General features: G+C 34.2%; 1 protein-coding gene across 3 annotated transcripts in view; it reads left to right on the forward strand.

Moving 5' to 3' along the window:
* Positions 1 to 19,246, forward strand: part of DNAI4 (dynein axonemal intermediate chain 4) — a 55,063-nt gene that overhangs the window by 27,979 nt on the left and 7,838 nt on the right. Inside the window, exons 8-14 of one of the 3 annotated variants that reach the window (XM_037500438.2) lie at positions 112 to 306; positions 7,966 to 8,174; positions 11,400 to 11,486; positions 12,680 to 12,831; positions 14,570 to 14,640; positions 14,888 to 15,009; positions 19,096 to 19,194. In XM_037500438.2, the coding sequence (XP_037356335.1) occupies positions 112 to 306; positions 7,966 to 8,174; positions 11,400 to 11,486; positions 12,680 to 12,831; positions 14,570 to 14,640; positions 14,888 to 15,009; positions 19,096 to 19,194 (935 nt within the window). Of the gene's footprint in view, positions 1 to 111; positions 307 to 7,965; positions 8,175 to 11,399; positions 11,487 to 12,679; positions 12,832 to 14,569; positions 14,728 to 14,887; positions 15,010 to 16,191; positions 16,258 to 19,095; positions 19,195 to 19,246 lie in introns of those variants that run through there. The other 2 variants (XM_037500437.2, XM_037500439.2) reach the window with 2 other exon arrangements.

The following is a 19,246-nucleotide window of genomic DNA, read 5'->3' on the forward strand; positions in this document are numbered from 1 at the left end:
TGTTTAAGTTGTTAAGTACTGGAGGAAAACCAAATGATAAAAACAAAATGTCATCTAAAAATTTGAATTATATGGATTATTTTATCATTGCATCATTTTTCTGTTTTGCAGATAGTGAAGCTAGTTCTCTAATGGATATAGAAAATGTAATTCTGTCTAAAATTCAAGATGATGAAGAAGACCACTCAGATGCAATATTGAAGTCTGAGAGGTTTAATCAGGACTTATTTTTTATGGAACGAGTTCTCATGGAAAATATATTTCAGCCCAAACTTGCAGCTTATCGTCAGCTTCCTGTTTTTAAAGGTATTACAAAAATGAATCACTTTGATTTTTTATCTCTGTATTTATGTCTCTCTATATCTCTCTATCTATCCATCATCTTTTTTTTTTAAAAGATTTATTTATTTATGCACACAAGAACTGTGGTGTAAGTCAAAGGTGCAGAGGGTGAGAGGATTCACTAGAGACAGAATGGGGAACAGAACAGGCAGACTGACTGAAATACACTGCTGAGGGGAGCAATGAGTGAGACAGGAGAAGTCTTCTGCTCCATGTGGGTTGCTCCCTGGCCAGCCAGGGACGGAACTCCAGAGGCTGCGGATTGCTTCACAGTGCGATGAAGCACCACCAGGAAGGCCACCCTGCGCCACCAGGAAGGCCTTATCATCTATTTTTGTAGCTTAATTTTTTCCATAGCACCATCCCTTATGCCTCTTTCACCCTTTCTCCCTCACTGCTCCTTCTTAGCCATAGAGACCTCACTTCACTTATTAGTGTCCATTAGTTTATGGAAGTATTTTGCTTTGTTGGATTGCCCTCTGTGTCCCTGGATGTCCACTATTTGCCTTTGTCATCCTGACTTGCTTTACTACACATAATTCTGTCAAACTCTTTCACTTTTTTTTTTTTTTTTGGGTAAATGGCAATACTTTGTCTTTCTTTACCATTGAGTAATATTTTCTTGATCCCCATCTTCTTGACCCAGTCCTCTATCACCATGCACTCAGATTGTTTCCATGTCCTCGCTATTGTGAATAATGCTGCAGTAAACACTGCAGAGCATATAATTTTCTGAGTTGTTAGTTTCATCATGGATAGATGCCAAAGAATAGGGTTATTGGGTCCATTTTTAGTTTTCTTATGTAAATACAGATTAGTTTCTAAAATGGCTGCACCAGTTTACATGCCCACCGATAACATAACAGGGTGCCTCTATCTCTGCATCCTCTCTAGCATTTGTAGCTGGAGTCTATTTTATGTGTGCTATTCATTCTCACAGGTGTGAGGTGATCTCTCATGTGGCTTTGACCTGCATCTCCCTTATTAAAAGTGAGGATGAACATTTTCCCATATTGTCCTTCTGGATATCCTCTTTGGTGAACAGTCTGTTCAGGTCTTCTGCCCATTTATTAATTGGTTGCTTGTTTCATATTGTTGAATTGTGGGAGTTCATAGATATTAACCTCCTGTCATTATTTTCTCCCATTAAGCAGGCTATCTTTTTAATTTACATATATTTTCTTTCACTGTGTAAAAGCTTTTAATTTGAGGTAATCACAGTTATTTATTTTTGTCTTTATTTCCCTTGCTATAGGGGTTGAGTTTCCAAAACCATCTTTATCATGAAACACATTGCCAATGTTTTCTTCTGTATATTTTATTGTTGTAGGTATTATATCTAATTATTTAATCCACTTAGAATTTATTTTTATGCATTGAGTTAGAGAGCACTCAAACTTCATCTTTTCACATGTGGCTCTCCAGTTCTGGCAGCACCATATGTTAAAGAGACTCTCCTATCCCCATTTGTGGTTGGGGCTCATTTATTATGAATTAAGTATTGATATTTATGTGGATTTATTTCTGGACTTTTGATTCTGTTCCATTAGTCCATATGCTTATATTTATTGCCAATTAAATCACATTGTTTAATTACTATTGCTTTAGTATAGCTTAGGGTCACATAACATGATACAGCCATTTCTTTCAGGATTGTTTTTGCTATTAAAGGCATTTGTGCCTCCATAGAAATTTTAGTATTTTTTGTTCAGTTCTTTGAAAAATATTGTTATTTCAATGGGGATTGTATTACATTTATATATTGTTTTTGCCACAATTGTCATTTTGTGTTCATCCATGAGCATAGAATGTCTTTCCATATCCTTATGTCACAATCTAAATTTTTTAATAATGTTTTATAGTTTTCATTATATCAGTCCTTCACCTCTTTGGTTAGGTTAACTACTAGGTGTTTGATTCTTTTTGAAGTGATTGTGAATAGAATTATTTTCTTAATTTCTTTTTCTTCTTGTCTGTTTGTATATCAAAATGCAACATATTTTTGTATGTTGCTTTTGTGACCTGCCACTTCGCTGTACTCATTTATTTTTGCTAATAACTTTTTGGATTTTCTATATATGACATCATATCACCTGCAAATAATGTGATTTTTCACCTGTTTTCCAATGTGGAATCCTTTTATTTCTTATTGTGAGGTTTCTCTGCTAAAACCTCTAATATTAAATTAAACAGTAGTGGTGACCATGGGCCCCCTTATCTTATTCCTGATCTTAAAAGGAAAAACTTTCACTATTAAGTATTGTATTCACTATAAGTTTGTAATATATGCCTTTATTATTTTTAGGAGGTTCTTCCATTCCCAATTTAGAGTTTTTTCTGCATCTGTTGATATTATCATATTTAAAAAAATGTTTTTTTGATTTCTTTATTGGGTCTCCCTGGTGGCACAGGGGTTAAATACAGCACTATCAAGCTATCACCAGCCACTGCAGCATGAGTTCGATCCCTGGCCAGGGAGCTAACCCACATCGCATGGCAGACCTCTGCTGGCTAGCCCCCTGCTCCCCTCACCAGTGCATTTTGGTACATCTGCCTGTTCTGCTCCCCACTCTCTGGTGAATCCTCTCACCTCCACGCACCTCTGGCTTACACCCCAGTTCTTGTATGCATAAATAAATAAATCTTTAAAAAATAAATAAAAATTTCTTTATTGAGGTTGTTTATATTTTATGTCATTGTTCATATTTTAGAACAAAGCACCCATTGTCTATCACCATTGTCCATTCTGCTTCCTTTCCTCTGCCCCTCTGGTTGCCTCAGTTCTATAGTCAGTTTTCAAGGATTAGTTTTTTAGTTTGACTTTATCTAACCCTTTGCTATTTGCTTATGGGATTTTCTTCTAGCCTTTAATTCTATGTTTGTGCTTGTCTTTGCTAGTAAGATGTGTTTCTTTTAAACACGGTTGGACTTTTTTGTTTTCTTTTTTCCTCTTTCTTTTTAATTGAAGTAACATTGGTTTACAACACTGCATATATTCAGAGCTACATGTTCACACCTCTTCAGATGTATGTTACTGCACAACGCCTACTGAAATCCACCGAGTCACTCTATACCTTTTAAATGGTGGATCAAAGCTATTTACATTTATGGTGATTATTGCGACGTAAGTAATTATTGCCATTTTGCTATTTAAAATTTTTTTTTAGTTTGTTTTTATTTTTTGACATCTTTTTATGTTTTGTTTCTACTGCATTTTTGTTGTCTTATGGGCTACTTCTGTTGATTTTTATTTGGAAGTTTTACTGAGGTTGAGTATATAATAGACAATTTTTGTGACCCATTGACTAGTCCAATATCAGATTTCTACTGATTGGATATATTGTTACTCTCCTCCTCCATGCTGTATCATTTGATGTTTGTTACCTCTATATTTGTTGTTTTGTTACTATGTAATAATTCCTTTAGTACTTCTTGTCCAGCTAGGTGTTGATAAATCATTTTAGTTTTTTCTTTTTTAGTAAAGTTTTTGACCCTTCTTTTTCTCTTAAATGATCATCTTTAAGTGTCAAGACTTCTATGCTGGAAATATTTGCCTTTGAGTTCTCTAAATATCTCCTGCATTGCTTTCTTGCCTGCTATGTTTTCTACATATAATGTATTGTGAAGTCTGTCAGTCTGGTGTTATTTTGTTTGTATCACCTTATGCCTCTTGGATCAGGACATCTAGTTCATTTCTCAGATATAGATAGTTCTCACCAATTACTTCTTTAAATAAACTTCTGATCCCTTTCTCTTTCTCTTCTCTTCTGAGACCTGCATGATATGGATATTTCTTTCAGTTATCCCAAAAAGCTCTTACACTGTTTTCATTTTTTTTTCAAATTTTTTTTTCCTCTTTGTTGTTCTATTTGTTCCTTCTTTGAAATTGTACTTTCAAGCTTACTAATTATGTCCATTACTAACAATTTGTCTACTGTTGAGGACCTTTATGTTCCAGACTGACACACATTCTTAAGAAATCACCGATTTGGGCCTCCCAGGTGATGCAGGCAGTTGAGTGCCGCACTGTGAATCTGTCTGAAGCTGCTGCAGTGCCGGGTGGATCCAGGCCGGCTGGGGAGCTACCCACATGGCACAGCAGACCTCTCCTGTCTTGCCTGCTGCTCCCCAGTCAGTCTAACTGTTCTGTTCCCCTCTCTGTCTCTGGTGAATCCTCTCACCCTCCCTGTACTCTTTTATAGCTGTCTTTTTTTCCACTGCATAAAATTATTTTCAGATTCACTCATATTGTTGCATGTGTTAATAGTTGTGTTTTGTTTTGTTTTAACTGATGAATAGGCCATTGGATGACTATTCTAAACTGTATTTGACTTTTCACTTGTTGGCTGATATTTGTTTCCAATTTGGGGCCATTACAATAAAGCTGGTATGAACATTCATGCGCAAGTCCTTGTGTGAACGTTTGCTTTCATTTCTTTTGAGTCAATACTCAGCAGTGGAATGAATGGCTTTTATGGTCAGATATATATTTAACTCTAACATAGTGCCTTCTAAAAACTGATTTAATTGAATCTCATACAATTTGATATGTTATAATTTCATTTTATTAAAAATGCAAATACAAATTTTAAAATGAAAATTTAAATTTCTTTGAGACTTCTTCATTGATTCATGTGATATTTATAACTATATTGTTTGACTCAAATATTTTGGGATTTTGTAACTATCTTTCTATTATTGATTTCTAACTTAATTCCAGTGTGCTCTAAAAATATACTTTGTATGATTACCATTCTTTCATATTTGCTAAGGTTGTTTGATGGTGCATAATGTGGTCTATTTTAAGAATGTGCTATGACTGTGTATTTTTCATATTTTTGGGGTGAAGTGCTCTATAAATGTCAATTCAGTCAAGTTGGTCTTTAGTGATATTCAGGTCATCTGTGTCCTTACTGATGTTCTGTCTGTTCCATCAGTTTATTGACAGAACAGTGTCAAATTTCTGATTTTTTTTTTAGACCTATTTTTTGTTTCACGTATTTTGAAGTTATTATATACGTATGCAGTTTGGGTTGTTATGACTTCTTGGAGAGTTGACTGCTGATTTTTCCAATTTATACAGACAGATATCTGGAGAATATATGTGGGGATAGATATTAAGAGTCTAGCATAATGATGGAAATAATCAGATCGGGTCAAATTTATTGACATGGGTCAACTAAGAGATTCTGGATTCAGTGTTGTAACTTAAGGGGTTAGAAATGGTTCTAATAGGTTTTTGTATTTGGTTAGCTGATAATGGACCAAAATGTAACCTTTATTAAACAAATTTAGAACTGCCTTGATACACATTGAGAAAGGTATTCAAAGGCTTAGAATCATTGGAGTGTTTGAATGGATTTATCATGATGATCTATTTTCCCACTCCAGAGGCTCCAGATAATATGCCCTTCACGACTGTGAGAATTAATTTCTCATATGGCTATGAGAAATAAATAAGGAAGGAAGTCCCGATATCCTTGAAGAACGCTGTGATCATTCTCTTGATGTCAGAAACTGCAGTGGGAACTGCTGTCATTGTATAGTGATACTCAAAAAAGAGAGAAGGATACTAGGACCTGGGATAGCAAGGGCTGTCCAATCCAATTTTTAATCACCCAAGAAAAAGTGGAGATGGTTACCATAACTGATAAAACAGTAATTAGAGTGACCTGAATCACAGAGAGCCATGGCATTGGCTAGTTGACATGTTGTCCTTGGAAGAGAAAAGGATAGGTGTTATACTAGTTTTCAAGGGCTGCCATAATAATAAACCACACACTGGATGGCTTAAGCAACAGAGATTTATTTATTATTTCAGAGGCAGGAAGTCCAAGATCAAGGAGCCTGCAGGATTGGTTTCCTCTAAAACCTCCCTCCTTGGTTTTCAAATGGTTGCCTTCTTGCTACCTCCACAATCTTTTCTCTGTACATGCCCATCTCTGGTATCTCTCAGGAAGTCTAAATAGCCCCTTCTTATGAGGATACCAGTTATATTGGATTATTACTCACCCTAATGGTTTTATTTTAGCTTAATCACCTAAAGCCCTTGTCTCCAAATATCATTACATTCGGAGGCCCTGAGAATTAGGTCAAGTGAACACAGGTCTAAATTGAATCACCAAAACAAAGTCATAGCCTCTCAACCAATTCCTAGACTTGGGTATTTTATAGGCCCAGAATTCCTTGACTGAAGGGGTGGGTAGGTCCCTTTGAAAAGTTACTTTACTACACTGCCCAAAATGTTTAGTATTTCTACCAACCTTCTCAAAAGGGACCTGTAACCTTTTACTCTGGTAACTGTACACTGCAAAAAAGGAGTATAGGACTTTTCAGGGATTGTTGCATACTGTCCTGAAGTGACATTAACACTAGGAGACCCAAAATATTACCATGGCCCACTAATCAGAGTAAATACTTAAAGTGAGAAGGTGATCAGTCAGTGGAGTTTTAGTTGCAGTCCATCTCACAGTGGGCACATTAAGTCACTGAGCTCATCCTGAGGCACTCCCCAACCTGTTCCAGAATATTTACTTAGAATAGAAATACCTAGCAACTGGCAGAATCCCCACATTTGGTACTTGACTTGTGGAGTGAGGGCTAATATCATAGGAAATAGTTAAGTGGAAACCACTAGAAATGCCTCTATCTATGAAATTAATAAGCTAAACCAATATCACATTTCTGGAGGTTTTCAGCAATCAATGTTATGACCAAGGACTTGAAAGATGCAGGAGTGTTGATTGCCCAAAAATCCCCCATTCAACTCATCTGTTTGCCTTGTGAACAAAATGCATGAATTTTGGATAATATAGTGAATTATTTTAAACTTAACCAGGTGGTGACTCCAGTTGCAGCTGCTATTCCAGGTGAGGTTTCATTGCCTGAACATATTAACATATCCCCTGGTACCTGGTATGTAGCTATTAGTATAACGAATGCTTTCCTTCTCCCCACCCCCCATTCAGTGCTTATTGATAAAAAACAGCAGAATTCATTTGTTTTTAGCTGACCAGGTCAACAGTACACCTTCATTGAATATCCTACCACAGGAGTATATAAACTCTTCAACTTCATGGCATAATTTAGTCTGCAGAGACCTTTTCCTTCAATGAAACACAATACTGTTCCATCACATTGATTATACTAAGCTGATTGAGCGTATTGAACAAAAAGCAGTCTTATTAGTGAGACATTTGCATGGCAGAGTTGAAAAGTAAATTTGGTAAAATTTCAAAGGGTTCCCACTTCAGTAAAATTTTTAGGAGTTCAGTGGTTTAGGTATGCCATATATCTTCTAAGATGAAGGCTAAATTGCTACATTTGCCTTTTCTTACCACCAACGAAAATAGGCACAATGCCAAGTAAATTTCTTTGCATTTTGGAGGCAACATATTCCTCATTTGGATTTGCTACTCTGGACCCCCAAAAGTGCTAGTTTTGAGTGAGGTTCATAACAACAGAAGAGTCTGCAGCAGTTCTAGATTATTGTTCAAGGTGCTTGTTATTTAGGTAATATGACTGAGCAGATCAGTGGTGTTTAAAGTGTCAGTGGTAGAAATGCTATTTGTAGACTCTTGTAGATATAGAGAACAATGATATTTTTATTTGATTTAATTTTAGAACCTGAACCTGAAGAGCTTGAAGACTTTTTAAGAGTTGAAAAAGTTGGAGAGGTAGAGGAAGAGACTAAGAAGGAGGAGGAAGAAGATCTAGAAATAAGTGCAGAACAATCAACAATACCAGCCAATTTGGAAAGACTTTGGTCCTTTTCCTGTGAGTTAACCAAAGGCCTTAATGTGAGCAGCCTTGTCTGGAATAAGACAAATCCAGTAAGTCACCACATTTAACAATCCTATCTCTTAACATTTAAGTTCAACGGCTAAGTTCTAATGAAGAATTTTTTTTCTCAGACATTAGGTAAGGGATTTTAATAGACATAACCATTTGTTTGAAACTGCCTCTGAGTTCATGCTTCAAAAAAAGAAAATGCAAATAGTTAAGCTAAACAGTATTTTTCTCCTTTAATATAAAAACATCATCATGTTTTTGGGACATGGCATTCTGTGAATCCATATCAAACAAATCCATATCAAAAGATAATACATGATTTATTTTAATATATTCCAATTCACATAACCAAATTCATGTTCTTTTAAAAGTAATCCTATTCAGAAGTATATTCCTAATGCAGTGACCCTATATGCAAATAATTTTGAGATGCCTTAAGCTATTAGTAAAAATAAGAAATACTTAAATAGTTCTTACTGTTACACATTTCCAACGACTTTTATAAGAATTTTACTTCTGGTAACACAACAACAGTATGAGTTAAATATTATTTTTTCCATTATGTTCATGAGGAAACTAAAGCAGAAAAAGGATAAATAACTTGCCCAAAGTTATACAACTAGTAAGTGAAACAGCCAGAATTAAACCCCAGACATGTGGCTCCAGAGTTCATTCTCTTAACTACTACACTACCAATAATCAACTTATGGCAAATTAGATGAGTCATCAAGCTGGGGAATGGTATGTTTGCTTGTAAAAGAGATGATTAAAGAGTGACAAGATTATTTTCTTTGGGCTTTTTAAACTGAATCTGATGACAGTTCTCAGAAAGTGATTTGAAAAGCCTTTTGTTTAATGGTAGTATCTTTGGAATAAATATTTAGTATATTTTTTAAGAGGTAAAAAAATAATTTATTTAAACTATATTGTATTACATATGCTTAAGAATTACTTTTATTATTTTTTCAAACTTCATATGTTGCTATGTGCAAACATGACATTGTTGTCATGGTTATTAAAAAGCAGAAGGGCTGGGCCTCCCTGGTTAAGACACAACCTATGTATGAAGGCGTTAAGACACAACCTATGAAGTCATCTACAGCCACAGCAGCATGAGTTTGATCCCCGGCCAGGGAGCTACCCACATGGTGCAGCAGATCTCTCCTGACTTGCCCGCTGCTCCCCTCAGCATTGTGTTTCTGTCAACCGCCTGTCCTGTTCTCCACTTTGTCTCTGGTGAATCCTCTCACCCCTCCCCCACCACGCACACCTCTGGCCTGTACCCCAGTTCTTATATGCATAAATAAATAAATCTTTACCAAAAAAGCAGGGCTATAATCATTTTTATTGAAACCTAAATAGCACATTATATCAATTATGTAAATTATTTTTGATAAAATAGAATACTTTTAGCATATATTTGCCTTATAAGACTATATTTGGGGGCCTCCCCTGGTAGCGCAGGCGGTTGAGCTCAGCTCCGGTTTGGACCCGGCCCACTGGCGAGGGTCCCACATGACGCAGCAGACCTCTCCTGTCTCGCTCGCTGCTCTCCTCAGCAGTGTATTTCATCAGTCTGCCTGTTCTGTTCTCCGCTCTGTCTCTCGTGAATACTCTCACCCTCCTGTGCATCTCAACTGTGCCTCAGTTCTTGTATAAATAAATAAATAAATCTTAAAAAAAAAGACTATATTTGGGAATATCTTAGAGATAAGTGGGATGTCACAAATCAATAAACATAATAGAGATGGACTTTTCTTAGAAACAGAATACTACCACTTAAAAGGTAGTATATTGCTATTGAGGATAAAGTTAAATAACTTTGAATGAAGCAAAAAATTTGGCAAATGGCATCTATCCATTTATGAATTCCTTTCACAAATGTTTATTGAATATCCACTTTGTGCCACATACTATAAAGTATTAAAGATACAATAATAATTAAGTCATATATGGACCCTGCTCATATAAGTTTCGTATGTCCTTGGATGAGGAAAATTAATAGTGTTTTGTGAGCACCTAAGAGAGATTTGTCAATGCATCTTAGTGAAAGAGTTCCTCTTGTTGAGTCTGGAAGAGATGACTAAGGGTTTGTCAATGTCGGAATAAAATGGTTAGTGGTGAAGAGTGTTATAACGCACACTAAATTGTAAAGGCATAATGTTAGCTGGAATATAGGGTGACAAGAAAATCCAATAATATATTTTATAAAGTTTTTCTGATTATACAGAAGAAATTGAATTTGGTTAAACATTAAACTTTGTCTCTGTGTACTTACATAAGCATTTCTTGAAATGACCTACTCTATTAATCAGTTTGTGCCTGTTCAAAATACTAATTCTGCTGTTTCTACAGCAGAAATGTATTTCATCAGTCTGGAGAGTGGGAAGTTTAGGATCAAGGTGCTAACTGATTTGGTTCCTGGTAAAGTCTTTCTTCCTTGCTTTTATTTATTTATTTTTTAAAGATTTATTTATTTATGCATACAAGAATGGGGGTACAGGCCAGAGGTGTGGGGGGGGGTGGAGAGGATTCAGCAGAGACAGAGTGGGGAACAGAACAGGCTGATCAACTGATGTACATTGCCGAGGGGAGCAGCAGGCGGGCACGGCAGGAGACGTTTGCCGCACCATGTGGGATCCTCGCCGGTGGCGGGGACCGCTGCGCCACCAGGGAGGCCCTCTTTCTGCCTTTTAGTCAGCTACCTTTATGCTGTATCCTCATGTGGTGAAATAAGCGATCTCATTGTGTTCCTCTTCTTGTAAGGCCACCAGCCCTACTGGATTAGAACCCTAATTTTATGACCTCATTAAATCTTCATTGCTTCCTAAAAGCCCTATTCCCAAATATAATCACTTTGGGGTTAAATCTTCATCAAATGAATTTTATGAGGAGTGAAGGTAGACACAATTCAGTCCTTTGCACCTTTTCTTGACTTAGGTGTATTTTATTTTACATTAGAAATGATTCAGAAAACCATAAAACATTATAATGTGATATTCAATTTTGGAAGATTCCCTCAATATGTAAAAGGAATTGTTAGCATTTGGTTCTTTTTAGGTATTCTTCAGTCTGAAAAGATGATTGTCATTGTTTGCTCAAGAATATATAAAGTGTAGAGTAAAAATAGATGAAATACTGCAGTTTTCTCCTGTCTATTAAAATGCCTTACCACTATTTTTAACAGTTAATTCATATCCATTTATATATATGTACCAACATTTATACAATCCTTTCTTATTTTAAGTGTATTTTCTGGTTTTCAGGATCTTTTGGCTGTTGGCTATGGGCACTTCGGATTTAAAGAGCAAAAAAGAGGATTAGCTTGCTGCTGGTCAATAAAGAATCCTATGGTAACCCAAAGGAATAAGACCTATTTTTATTTAATTAAATGTTGGCATAATTTCAATAAAGTGGATAATTATATGCAATAATTAAACAGTCAAGAAAAATTTATTGACCAAGACTTTATTTGCTTTAAATATGTAATGATTAAAATTTTTCTTGTCAATATATAATAAAGAAAATTCATTCAAAATTTAATTCGATAAATATTTATTGAACATCTGTACTGTTAGCTCTGATGATGCAGAATTGAGCTGTTATTGATTATCACTGCTAAATACAAAGGATATATTTGTAAGTAAAAATCCTTTGAAAACTACATGTGACATTTAATACTAGGTTGTATCTTATTAAGTGAATAATTCCTTAGCATAAGACATTTTTCTGTTATCTTTAATAGATATAAAATAGATTAATATGACCATCTTACTGCCATGGATTTTTCAAAGAGAATAAGTAAGAACTGCAATCATGTGTTTTGCTAATCAATCTGTTATTTTAGAGCTTTACTATTAATCTACAACTGAAATGTGAAGTGGAATACTTAGAAGGATCAGAGAAGCATATAAAAATAATTAGGCATTTTATAAATAGCCCCAGTCTGTTAGGAAGCTGAGTTTATAAGGAATAATAGAAATCAAGAAGCAATTTTCAACATCTAGAAGGATTAATATCTGTTGCGTCATCAGCAGTTTGTCTTGTTTTCTTGTAGTTGTTAGAAACAAGAAAGGATTTAAATTAGACATTTAAAAAAAATCATTAAAACTTGACAGATTTGTACAACAGCATACATTAGAGAGCTTTGGCACTTATTCTGTTTGTTATTTATAAATGATTAGATAACCTAAGCATCTGAGACAGATAATGAAAGGCAATAATATATCTTAGATAATTTGTTTGGAGCCCCTTGTTTGTTTTAAGAAGGCAGGGCTGTGATGATCATACAAATCCAGCTAAAAGATGACCAAGGTATGGTATATTGTATTCTTAAAATTATTGAGCTATTATTCATGGTATTATCAAAATAAATTATTTATTGAAGTTTTACTCTTATTAGAAAGAGAGGAGTAATTGAATGTAGACTAACTCTCCTCACACCCTCTTGCTTCCAGATTAGTCAGTTATCAGTCACCCTTGGACCCTACCTAATTTTGGTATACAAAACTAAGTTAAAATGTAATATAATTGTTTCTTTATACAGTGGCCAGAACGTATTTATCAGAGTCAGTGTGGAGTTACTGCTGTGGATTTTTCAATTGGATCCCCTAACCTTTTAGCAGTTGGTTATCACAATGGCAGTATTGCAGTTTATAATGTACAAAGCAACAGTGACATTCCTGTTCTGGATAGTAGGTGAGAATCCAAGAATTAGACAAACATGGAATACATGCTTTTTAGAGAAGAAATCAAATTTTTCTCTAATGTTATTGAGTTTGAGTGAATGTTTATGGTGTTAGTGAGAATGACACCATGATATTTCAAATATTTAGCTGTGCAAATTTTCTCATCAGCTGAAATGCTCTATCCTAATATCTCCTTCATCACATTCTCTACCCACCTCACCAACAAATTTCTTTTGACTTAATAGTTCATGCTTATTTGTTTTTATTTTTTTCCACTTTATTGTGGTATAATTGACAAAATTTGAAATATATTTATATAATGATTAGATAATATTTGCTGATTTAATGTGTGTATACATGTTTATGTTTGTAATGTGTGTACACACACATATACACTTTGTAACATGAATACTAAAGTCTCATCAACACATCTGTCACCTCTCACAGTTACCGTTTTTTACAGTGAGAACCCATAAAATCTACTCTTACCAATTTCAAAAATACTATAACTGTTAACAATAACACTGTGCTGTACATTGGATATCCAGAAGTCATCTTATTTATTAGATTCAAAGATTGTAGCGTTTACCATTTTTGGTCACCTTCAGGGGACCTTATTCCTTTCTTTTGTATTTCTCTGTATAACCTCTTATCATACCACTTATCACGTTATATATGAAGTGCTTACATGTATACCTTCCAGAGGAGACTGGAAGTCCGTAAGGATCAGGATTAAGTCTTATTTTCCTTTGTATCCTCAGTATGTCATACAATAAGGGGCATGTACCAGCAATACTATGTTTGAATAAGGATGGATGCATGGATGGGTAGATGGAGGAGGCATATTAAGAAAAACAAAAAATTAGATGTGAAAAATATTGAATATGTTAGATTTTTATAATAGGCCAAATACCAATGGGACTAAAATGAGGTGGACTATTTATATCAATGTTTGAATAAATTTAACAAGAACTAGAAATGGCATTAATGCCACATCTTCTTGATCCACTTGTATGTTTGGGGGGCAGGTTGTTGCCATGCTTGGCTATTACAAATAGTTAAAGCAGAGACTCTAAGCTTTACTTAGAAATTATTTGCATAGATGTGTAAGCATGGTGCTTTATGCTTGTTTCCAGGAAGAGAGTGCATAACTTTAAAAAATAATCAAAAATAGCTGTAACTTTATGAAGCATCAGGACTGTTCTGGAGGGTTTGTATAAAAAAAGCAAAGGCGTCAGTAATAGGTACAAAGCAACACATTAATCTGATAAGAAAATGAGTAATCTGAGGAGTGGTTTTAATTCTTCAGAAAAAATTTAAAATCTCAGGAGAGAGAGAGAGCGAGCGAGAGAGAGAGAGATTGAAAATCATGCAAGTGGGCTATACTGAAATATAATCAAAAGGATGTTGTAACTGTTTACCTTGAATAAGATTTAAATAACTTAAATAACTGGTTTAATTTTGAAAAAAATCCTATAAAGATGAAGATACATACATTCAATGTGATCTAATATAAACTAAATTTATACATTTTGAGTAAAATGAATGAACAGGGTAAGATAAGTAGATTGTGGAAAGAAAGAAAATAATTTTGTATTTCTATTATAACAGCTAGTATATTAAAGGCAGTAAAATTTTCCTTTTGTAAAAAATGAGAAAAAGAGCAACAAATATGAGGTGGCAAAATGATTATTTTTAGTGATTGTTTATACTCTTCTTTTTATTGTTTATATTCTTCTCTATTTTAGTGAGTCACCTCAAAATCATTTGGGACCTATATGGCAACTACAATGGATAGAACAAGATCGAGGCACAACAGGTGATGACAAAAGAGAAATATTAGTTTCTATATCAGCGGATGGAAGAATCTCCAAATGGGTTATACGGAAAGGACTGAATTGTCATGGTAAAAAAAGAAAACTCTTTAGAAATATATTAAACACAACATATACATATATATCAAATTATCTTTCTCTTGTTATGTGCTGAATTGAACATGGTATCTACAATATTTTTTCATGTGGTACATGGCAAGATTTTTTTTCTTTATATTTTTTTCTTTAAAGATTTGATGCGTTTGAAGAGAACTACTTTTGCAAGCAACAAAAAAGGAGGGGATAAGGAAAAGAAAGGTGAAGCTTTGATAGCTCGACAGGCTCCTGGAATGTGTTTTGCTTTTCATCCCAAGGTAAATTTATTGAAACCCATTAATTGCTATTGTATAACAACTTCCAACAATTGGAGTGTATTAAAAAATGAGGCAAGACAAAAAATGTTTAAAAAATATGCCTTACAAGTAAAAAAAATAACAAATGTAGACATAGCTACCAACCTCAGGCAGGATGTCACATTCCAGTTGGCTGGATTATGTCTTTTATCTCCTTTCTGGAGGAAAGTTGAATATTTCTGAGAAACTGTGGAAGGATCCTTTTTATAACTGCATGCTTAACTTGAATACATTTCCCTGCCCTCTTGGATACTTGGCAGCTCTGTCATTCTTATTTATACACACTAAATCCACCCTACAGCCCTCTGTATTTCAAAGTGAGTGGCCACTTTCATGATTCTGGGGATCAGGAAAACTACTTTAGTTCATGCTTATGAAGACCAGGAGCAAATCAGAGGAGAGTTAGTAAAGTTCATTGGAAATGGAATATTTAGTCCTTTGACAGATTTTTAGGAAAATGTATCTCATATGTTTTCAGTTATATGTAATATGGTAATTCTTTAGTAATACTATCATCTACATAATTAGGCAAGCCAAAACTTCAGCTGCTGTCTGTTCTACCCTATCATCCAAATGATATTTAAACCTTAATTTCCCAGTAACTAAGTATTTCCCAATACTTTCAGTCCAAGATACTACTGCTAATGTAATTCAGGCTTTTATTACATTTCACTTTTACCATTCCGGTCATATAATAGCTGCATTCATTCTCAAATTACCATAGTCAACTTTTCACCTAAATGCCAGAACAGTGGTTCTCAGTATGAGCAGGTGTGTGTGTGAGGAAATATTTTCCCACCAGAGGACATTTCATAATATCAAGATATTTTTGTTTGTTGTAGCTAGTGAAGCATGGTAAGGAATGCTATTGACATCAAGTGGATGGAGGCCAGGGATGCTGCTAAATATCCTGCAGTGCACAAGATATTTGTGTTCCCTGCTCCACCTTAAACAGAGTCAGTTGGCCTAAAATTTCAGTAATGCCGGATTGAGAAATTCTAATCTGGTGACCTAGAAATGTCCTTGGCATAAGGAATTTGAGAAGGAATTTGAGATGATCATGTGGTCTGCAAATAAAAATATTTTATTTCTTTCTAAATTGATTACTTTTATATTTTTTTCTTGTTTGATTGCACTGGCTAGAGCCTCCAGTACAATGATGAATAGAAGTGGTGAAAATGGACATCCCTGTTTTGTTGCTGACCTTAGGGAGAAAGCATTCAGTCTTTTACTGCTAGGTATGCTATAAGTTGAAGATTTTTTTTGTAGTTGCACTTAATTAGGTAGAGGAATTCCCATTATATTATTATTTGTAGGGAGTTTTTTAATTAAGAATGGATGTTGGGGTTTTGTTGAATGCTCCTTTTGCCTCTATCAAAATGATTATATAGTTTTTCTTTTAAGTTTGTTAATATGGTGAATTGCATTGTTTAGTTTTTTTAATGTTCCTGAGATAAACTTACTTGAGCATCATGATTTATACCCTTTTAATATACTGTTGGATTTGATATGCTAAATTGTTGTATAGGATTTTTTGTCTCTTTGTAAGGGATATTTATCTATAATTTTCATATAATGTCTTTGATTTTGATATCAGAATATCCCTGACCTCATATAATGAAAGTATTTCCTTTTCTTTACTTTTTGAAATAATATGCATACAATTAATATTATTTCTTCAATATATATCTGATAGAAATAATGAGCCATCTGGTCCTGGAAGTTTCTTTTGGGGGTGATTTTAAACTTTCAACTAAAAATTAAAATTTTTAACCAAAATAAAGCTATTATAGCTATCTTCTTGAGTGAGTTCTGGAAATTTGTATGTTCCATGGAATTTGTGTATTCCATCTAAGTTATACTAGTGGCATAATAACATTTAATAGCTGTAAAATAGTTAGTTATGTCACCTAATTCTGAATACTAGCACTTTGTACAATTTCTCTTTCTCTGATTAGTCTGACAGAAGTTTATCCATTTTACTGATCTAGTTTTTTATTTCTTTGACTTTCACCATTTTTCTGTTTTCCATATCATTAATTTCTATTTTGATCTTTATTCTTTTATTTCTTCTACTTTGTTTTTATTTGCTTTTCTTTTTCTAGTTTCTTAAGGTGGAAACTGAGACTACTGATTTTGTGACCTTTCTTTTCTAATATAAGCATCTGTATTATAATGATTCCCCTAGGTGCTACTTTGGCAGCAACCATCAAACTCTGATGGGTTATGTATTTTCATTTTATTCAAAATACTTTGCAATTTTTCCTTTGCTTTGTTCTTTGATGGATGAATTATTTAGAAGCTGAAACCTCTGTTTCAACTGCCTCATAATTCAACTTAAATCTCTATTTCTGTTTCCTTCAAAGGTTGTTCCTGGGACAACTACCCAATTACCCTCTTGCATGTCTTAGGAGTAATATACTAAGGAATCCAAACTCCAGACAGTGACCTTGATGATCTATAATCTCCTTATAAGTGCCATTGGGATAGTCATTATCCATTAAAAAAAATGGAATTAGATCCTTGCCAGTCACACACCAAAATCTTTTAGAAAATAAATATAGAATATGTCCTCAAAGTAAGAAACATTTCTTAAAGAACAAAAATGCTAAGTATATTAAAATAAGTAATACAAACTGCATTAAAATAAGAACTTCCATTTATCAGGTGATACTAAGAAAGTAAAAATATAAGCCAAACACTGGGAGAATGATATTTGGAACATATGTAATAGACAAAACATATGTAATAGGATATATAAAGAATTTGTACCAATAAATATGAAAAAGACAGATTATTAGTAAAATGGTCAACAGATACAGGCAGAAGAGGAATTACAAGTGACTAATAAACATGTGATCAACCTTATTAACATTCACATAAATAGAACCTATGTGTAATATAACATTATACAGAATAGTAAAATTTAAGGTTTTTAATAAACCAACTATTGAAGAAAATGTGGATCAAAGAGAACTTTGTATAGTGCTGAAAGGAAATTAATACTACTACTTTGGGGAAAAATTATACTTTATTATGTAATTCGAAACTGCATATATCTCATGATCTAGTAGTTGTGTTCCTGAGTATTTCATTAGATCAGTGTCTCTCAACTTTTAATATACATACAAGTTACTTGGGAATCTATTGAATAGATCTGGGATAGGGCTTGATATTCTACAACTCAAAAATGCTTTAGGTGATGCTGACTCTTATCTAGCCAAAACTTTCAGACTTTTGACTATGATTTCACTATATATTTAAACTCCCAACTTAGAGAATACATTTAGAGTTAAAATATCCAAGACTCCATCTGGGTTAATCTCTCATTCCCACAGAAAACAATTTCTTCAGCAATAAATGTTGTTAAGGTATCTTTTTTCTCATTGACTAATTATAATGAAAGAACACTTAATGTTTTCTTGGACTGACAATTCCATTGTTACGTCACTCTAAATGTTAGATTATTTCTTTCGCAGTTAACCTAGCGCTTGTTCTTGTAATTTTCAGATAGGATGCTAAATGCTACCCACTGTTTAGCAAAGAACAAACCTAGATTGTCTTTGCACTGTATTCCTTCAGGCAGTTTAATTATTGCAAAACCATGATAGAAAAAAAACATCATTTATCTTTAAGATAGTATTTCTGTTTTTGGTTATTGAGTCAATTTTAATAGATTTTAAATGGTCTTCTCTTTTTATTTTTTTAAAGATTTATTTTATTTATTTATGCATACAAGAACTGGGGTGTAGGCCAGAGGTGCGGGGATTGGGGATGAGAGGATTCACCAGAGACAGAATGGGGAGCAGAACAGGCAGATTGACTGAAATACACTGCTGAGGGGAGCAACAGTTGAGACAAGAGAAGTCTGCTGCAGCATGTGGGCTACCTCCTGGCCAGGCATAGAACTATGTTTTGCAGTATCTGCCAATAGCTTCATAGTGCTGAGACTTGACCCCTTGCGTGAGCCACCAGGGAGGCCCTCTTCTTTTTAGCTCATTTTCTAATTTATCACAAGCCAATACATTGTGATTTTTTGTGTTGTAGGATACCAATATCTATTTGGCTGGCACTGAAGAAGGCCATATTCACAAATGTTCTTGTTCATATAATGAACAATACCTAGAAACCTACAGAGGACATAAGGTTAGTTTAATCATAATAGATATAGAAAATTTGATTTTTTTTTTTTTTGTAT

This window comes from Talpa occidentalis, unplaced genomic scaffold (genome assembly GCF_014898055.3).
Source record: "Talpa occidentalis isolate TD23 unplaced genomic scaffold, MPIMG_talOcc4v2.1 talOcc4.9, whole genome shotgun sequence".
NCBI lineage: Eukaryota > Metazoa > Chordata > Mammalia > Eulipotyphla > Talpidae > Talpa > Talpa occidentalis.